Source organism: Carex rostrata, chromosome 21, assembly GCF_964058835.1.
Source record: "Carex rostrata chromosome 21, lpCarRost1.2, whole genome shotgun sequence".
Taxonomy (NCBI): Eukaryota; Viridiplantae; Streptophyta; class Magnoliopsida; order Poales; family Cyperaceae; genus Carex; species Carex rostrata.
This window is the reverse complement of record NC_135938.1, coordinates 8909760-8916799: the sequence shown is the minus strand read 5'-3', so window position 1 is coordinate 8916799 and position 7040 is coordinate 8909760. Positions and strand designations below refer to the sequence as shown.

General features: G+C 39.2%; 1 protein-coding gene across 1 annotated transcript; it reads left to right on the top strand.

Annotated features, from left to right (window-relative positions):
- Window positions 1–210: 210 nt before the first annotated feature.
- Window positions 211–2163, top strand: LOC144573119 (protein FAR1-RELATED SEQUENCE 5-like). The gene is made up of 2 exons (XM_078322808.1): window positions 211–1146; window positions 1270–2163. The coding sequence occupies exons 1-2, from the start codon at window positions 211–213 to the stop codon at window positions 2002–2004; spliced, it is 1671 nt and encodes a 556-aa protein (XP_078178934.1). The 3' UTR covers window positions 2005–2163.
- The last annotated feature ends 4877 nt before the right edge of the window (window positions 2164–7040 follow it).

Sequence of the window (7040 nt, the reverse complement as noted above, 5' to 3'; positions counted from 1 at the left end):
GCTGGATTTTGTGAAGAGAAATCAAATGATGTTGTTGTTTTGGATCAAGAAAAGAAGAGTAGAAAAACATTAACTCGTAGAAGTGGTTGCCCAGTATATATAAGTGTATCAAATAAGAATGGAATATGGAAGGTATGAAAGAGTAGAAAGGAACACAACCATCTTTTGATGAGTCCCAATAGTCGAATATACTTAAAACAACCGGGAGGGATGCCGTCTGTGGCAAAAAGTCTAGTGGAGAAGTTTAGCGAAACATATCTTCCTATTGGCAAAGTGCCGGATATTGTTAATTGTGATGCAAGCATAAATGTTTCACAAAGAGATTGTTGGAATCATAGAAGAGACCTTAGGAGGAAGAATTTGGACAACGGAGATGCACATGCTGTGGTGCAATATTGTGTTGAGAAGAAATTACAAGATCCAAATTTCTTTTATGAAATCCAAATTGATGAAGAGGATAGGATGATAAATTTCTTTTGGATAGATTCGACCGCTCGTCAATACTATGAGCGGTTTGGCTATGTGTTGGTCTTTGATACAACTTATAAAACTAATAAGTATAGCTTGCCTTTGGGAAACTTTGTTGGAGTCAATAACCATTCCCAATCCATCATGTTTGGTTTCGCCTTGTTGCAAAATGAGCAAGAAGAAACATTTGTGTGGTTATTTGAGACTTGGCTTAATGCGGTGGGTGGTAAGTTACCGATATCAATCCTCACGGATCAAGACCGTGCTATTGAAAATGCAATAAGAAAGGTTTTTCCGACCGTTTCTCACAGATTTTTCCTTTGGCACATCATGAATAAATTTCCAGAAAAATATGGTTTCCTTTACAATGATAACTCACCATTTTCTCGAGAAATGAAGAACTGTTTGTACTATTCAATCACTACTGAGCAATTTGATAATGAATGGAAGAGGATTATGAAAGATTATAAGCTTATGGATGATGAGTGGTTGAATAATTTATTTGATATTCGACAATCATGGATTCCCATTTACAACCGTACCATATTTTATGCCGGTATGAATACCACACAAAGATGTGAGAGCATACACTCTTTTTTTGATTCATTTCTTAACAAAGGCACCACTTTGAGAGAATTTGTGGTCAAGTATGAGCATGCTCTTGAGCATCGATATAGGGCGGAGCATGCAGAGCGGTTTACTTCAATATACAAAACTCCAATTTTGAAGTTGAAATCTCCACTTGAAGAACAAGCTGCTGATGTGTACACACGAAAGATCTTCAATTATTTTCAAGATTAGCTCATGGAATGTCCAAAGTTGAAGAAAAAGAAGTTGGAGAAAAGTGGATCCTCAAGCAAGTATAAGGTATCAAGTTTTCATAATACTAAGGATGCATTTATTGTTACTTTGGATGTTGAGATGTGGGAGGTCTCTTGTGAGTGTCACTTGTTTGAATTCAAAGGTATATTGTGCTGTCATGTATTAAAAAATTTCAGTGAAAAGGATGTTGAAAATATTCCTTCGAAATATATCTTACCACGATGGACAAAGAAGGTGAGGGAGGGCATATCCATTCCTCTTTTTAAAAAGGATGGAGACAAGTCTTCAATGGTTAGTGATTTAAAATTTAATGATTTGATGAGTCGGTTGAGAACACATTTGCACGTGAGCACCGATGCTCATGACATTATAATGGAGGCGTTAGAGGGGGCACTTAAAAGGGTTTCCAACTTAGAGTTAGAGGAAAACAAAGAAGGGAAGGAAAGTGCAACAATTACCATTGATCGTGTTGAAAATATGGTTGAACATCCCTCGATTGCTAATCCTTGCATTGCAAAAACAAAGGGTCGTAAAAAGGAAGATGTTAGTGTGTCGAAGAATGGGCGCTTCAGAAGTGGTTTGGAAGTCCGTATGAAAAACTCAAAAAAGTCGAAGCGACAATGCAAAAATTGTGGTCAATATGACCACTACTCTTCAACTTGCGAGCGAAGAAAACAAGCAGGTGTTATGGAGGATGCACATACAGAAGACTAGAGAATGTGTAATCATTTTTGAATATGTATGACTTGTGGTTATTTTGGAATATGTATAACTTGCGGTTATTTTGAAACTTTTATTAGATATTTTTGCTATTATTTGACATTTCTAAACATGTATGAGTTGTGGTATACTTTCAGTTTTATTCAAATTTGTCAGTAATGTTCTCAGCTTTTAGTTTTTGGCTGAAAATAAAGAATATATTATTTATTAAATGAATTCAAAGCTGATATGTACCAGCATAATCTTTGTTAATTGAATTCAAACCTTTATTTATTTATTTTTGCTGAATTTGACAGTTATTTTCTTAGTTTCGGATGGCCTATACTAGTTTCAATCTTTTTCTGTAACTATTTTCCAATTTTACCCCTGCTGGTTTTTTTAATGCCATATTATCCTTTAGTTATAGGCTTATAGCAGACACAATCGATGCACCGAAAGCTGACTCAGTGAACGTAGATTACAAAGAATGCAATAACAAAAAGAGATAATTTCAATTTCAAAATCTTTATTCAATCATCATGCTTACAAAAGATAATTATCTGAATCTAAACATAACTAAAAAGTAATTTACAATAAAAAATATAAGTCCCTAATTTACTAGTTTTCACCCACAACACTGCTTGTATGACCTATACTTGTCAGTGTTTTGATGCCCTCTATTCAACTCCAAAAAATATATATATATATATAGAAATCCTAAGCCTTCAATGTGAGTCTCAACCTTGCATCCAATCTAAAAGTTGGCACTTTCTGAATTTATGTTTAATATAGATCAGTCCAATTGAATAATTCATTTGCTCGTATGCCACGCTCCGGTCCAGTTAGCCTGACAAAACCCTGTCAGCATGATAAGAGTAATTCAATGTATTTGGAGAAATAGAGAGAACAAAACATGAAAACATGGATGCAAAGAAGTCAAATTATTCTTAGGGGTTCAAATATTACAAATATGTAGTAAATTCAGATATTATAAATATGGAGCAAGGAAGGCCTATACTCAGCTAGTTCGATATGCATGGCATTATGTATTGGGGGAAAAGTGAGATGGCCTTTTATGTACATCTGGAGTACCAAGGTGCCACCATCAGCTAAACTCTTTGCATACCTGATGCTCCAGGACAGGATCCTTACTAGAGAGGTTTTGAGAAGAAGAGGAATAGTCACTGAAATGCACATAGCAGCTACTGTCAGGTTATAAAACAAAAAAAAAAATTGGCATGCATCACAAATAAACTCCAAATCCATTTCGACACCAATTGATATGTGTCACACCCCGCGGCCACGGGTCGTAACAGTCCCCCGCCGTAAGCATACAACGCCGTGTATGCTTACAAGGCTACTCACATTTCAAACCAAACAACAAGCAATTCAAACAAGTTTCTAATATATATATCAGAGTACACAGTCTGGTCAGCATATAATACAACAAAAGTATCTCATCCGGATACCAACCACGAGGCCTACCCTAAATCTATACAACAAAAGATATCTAGGGTCATATACTGGTAAGCTACTAAGGCCTACTACTCTCGTGCCTCTCCGGAATCAGTCGCACCAATACCTGTAAAATAACGGGGAAGGTGGGGGTGAGAATAAATTCTCAGTGCGAATTTGCCACATTTGAATTATTGGACTTGCAATCAAACTCTATATTCAATAATGAAACCCAAACAACAACAATGCAAACAGTTATATAAGAAAACATAAATAACAAAATGCCACTACTCGACAACAGTTAATCAACCTGAAACACAGTTTACGGAATTTCCAAGATGAATCTCAAACACAACATATATTTTGGCTTAACTCGATTCCTAACTCAGTTCAGTAGGGCTTGTAGCAATTACAGATGTTCTTTCGAGCTGAACCTTTATCAAACCCACATCTGTAGGGTTACTGACACCTACAGATGGCCAACCGCTGGACCCTTTATCTGACACCCATCTGCAACCGCTTGGCTTAACAGTTTATTAAGGTCTGGTTCAAATCATGTAAAGAAAATCCACTTTAGAAACGTTTCCAATATTCGTCATATTCAATCGACCGTTCAAATGCATTAACACGTAGGAAAATGCTACCGAGCCATAGACGTTACACAAGTCAACCACGATTTCCAATCACACATCTCATAACATAATCACCCTCCCTCGTCCCAACCGGTACTGGGAATATCGAGGGCCGTTCACCTAAGGCCATTTAGGATCCTGGGAATCCAAGTCAGCATACAGCCCGACTTGGCAAATTAATTGGATCCAAGTGCTTAACTTCGTAAATCCATTCACACACATATCAATTCCACTCGTGGTGACTTTAAATCAAAATCAGATCACAATAGATCGACATAACCTATAACCATACCAGTATGCAAATCATTCAATTCAGATCAATTCGAGTTTAATTTGATTGGGCTATGCAAATGCTCTACGCAATTCAGTGATGCAATCAATGATATTCAACATGACAAACGAAAACACAGTTTAATTCCTGAAAATAAAGTATCAAACAAGTCCAAGAATCCCGCACCTGATTATGACGAGCGTACCGCTTAAGCTAAGGATCAGACGTCTCGTAATGTCTCGCAAGTTCTTGCTCGACCGAGCCTACACCTATATTATGCGTATACTTGGTTTAACATTGGTTCAGGATCGAGAGGTTTATTCGAGTTACTTCTAGGGCTTATACCTTCTCTAATCAATTCCTATGTTTTTGGTATCAATTCGTTCGGTTCATTATTTCTTACCAAAATCCTCTAAAACCACACAAAATCTCATCTAGGCCCTCTAGCCTTATACTATTTCACTTTGGTAACCATCAATCACTGTTTCACTACTTTGGTTCTCGGATCAATTCAATTCACCGTTTGGTTAACCCTAATTTGGTCAAAATCTCAAATCAGCCATTAAATGTTCTAAAAATTCACGATCAGGAGGCAACCCTACCGATTACAAGTCTAATTGGTCGGGTTAAGCAAATCAAATCACGATTATGCCAACTTTCAATTTTTGGCACGAAACCCTAGAAATCAGATTTCATAAATCGGAAGAAATCGGGAAAAAGAATGACAAACAAACTAGTAAGAAGTGTAGAGGAACTAGTCCTCGAGCAATTCGAGCACAAATCTCGGGTTTAAAACGAGAATCCGAGAAATCGAGAAAATTCGAGGTTTCGAAAGCAAAAAGGAGAGAAAGAAATACCAAATAGAAGGGTTCTGAGAGATCCTCGGCTGCTTTCTCGATTCCAAACTCGATTTCTCGCAACAATCGGGAGTCTGAACGAAATGGAAACTCACGGGATCTTTTCCTTCTCTCTTGGACGAATTTCACTTAGAAATGGGGAATGGTGGAAGAGAGAGAGAGAGAAGGTTTAATTTGGGTTTTAGGGTTAAAATTACCCTGAATGCGGATTAGCCAATCCGCACTGCGGGTGACTTAATCCGCACTCGAGACTTAGTCGGTTGTCAGCCGAATCCAGGAAAAGTCCGAGCCTACTGCGGATGAACCTGATCCGCACTGCGGTTCAACCTCATCCGCACTCACTACTTAGCCGATTTCAGAAAAATTCAGTGCAATACAAAAATTCATGAGTGCGGCTAAACCCATCCGCACTGCGGATCCCTCACCCGCACTCACTACTTAGTCATTTTTTTGTCAAAGTTCCAGAAAAAGTCTGAGCCACTGCGGATGACCTCCACTCGCACTGCGGTCAATCTAATCCGCACTGAGCCTATAAAGTTCCGAAATCTCGAAATTTCGACGCGGTTTCAATTCACAATTAACTTATTTATTTAGGGAAACCTTAATTAAGGTTTAAACTTCCATTTTATTAACACAATTAACTTGATTCTTTTTTTTTAATTCATTTCAATTTAATTGTAAAAATTTCGTAACGTAACATTTCTCCCCCCCTTAGAATAAAGTTCAGTCCTCTGAACTAAATTGCGTACCTGATTCGTTGAATAGTTCCGGGTACTTCTCACGAATGGTTTCCTCATGTTCCCATGTTGCTTCCTTAGTCGAATGGCGTCCCCATTTGACCAGGACAAGCTTAATCGTCTTGTTCCGAAGTTGCTGTTCTTTTCGGTCCAATATCTGCATTGGCTCTTCTTGATAGGACAAGTCACCTTGGACATGCAGGTCCGAGTGATCAATGCAATGAGACGGATCTCGTACGTATCGGCGCAATTGTGACACATGAAACACCGGATGAACCCGGTCCAATGCTGGTGGCAATGCAAGCTCATATGCCATCGGTCCCATTCGCCTCAAAATCTGAAACGGTCCAATGTATCTAGGACTTAACTTGCCTGATACGCCAAATCGGTGTACACCCCTGACGGGTGAAACTCGAAGCCACACGTGATCCCCTTCTTGAAACTCCAACGGTCTTCTATGCACATCTGCATATTTCTTTTGTCGCTCTTGGGCCGACTTAAGCCGACTCAAAACGACTTTCGTCTTTTCGGCAATCTCTTCCAGCATCTGAGGCCCGGTAGGTGAATACGTACCTGCGGGTCCCCACCACAGCGGTGTGCGACACTGCTGTCCCGTAAGTGCCTCTTGTGGTGACATTCCAATGCTCGAATGGTAGCTATTGTTGTACGCAAACTCTACCAAGTACAAATGGTTGATCCAAGATTCTCGGAAACTCAAAGCACAGGATCGAAGCATGTCCTCCAATGTTTGTATGGTTCGTTCGGATTGACCGTCGGTTTGCGGATGATGGGCTGTACTGAATCTCAGTTTCGTGCCCATGGCTTCTTGAAAGCTTCCCCAAAAGTGAGATGTAAATCGAGTGTCTCGGTCGGAGACAATGTGTCGCGAACATCCGTGGTATTTAAACTGGTATTGCAGGAACAAATCGGCTAGCTCTCTTCCGGATGTCTCGATCCGGAGTGGAATGAAGTGTGCAATCTTCGTCAACCGATCCACTATCACCCATATGGCATCATATCGTCCAACGGTTCTCGGAAATCCAGTCACGAAGTCCATAGTGATAGACTCGAATTTCCGCATGGGTATCTCCAAAGGTCT

What these genes read in the sequence shown, in the direction of transcription:
- LOC144573119 (XM_078322808.1), top strand. Translation starts at nt 211, where the DNA reads ATGCCGTCTGTGGCAAAAAGTCTAGTGGAGAAGTTTAGCGAAACATAT. An exon ending in CTCTTGAGCATCGATATAGG is followed by an intron (nt 1,147 to 1,269) that starts GCGGAGCATGCA and finishes TTTCAAGATTAG; the next exon opens with CTCATGGAATGTCCAAAGTT.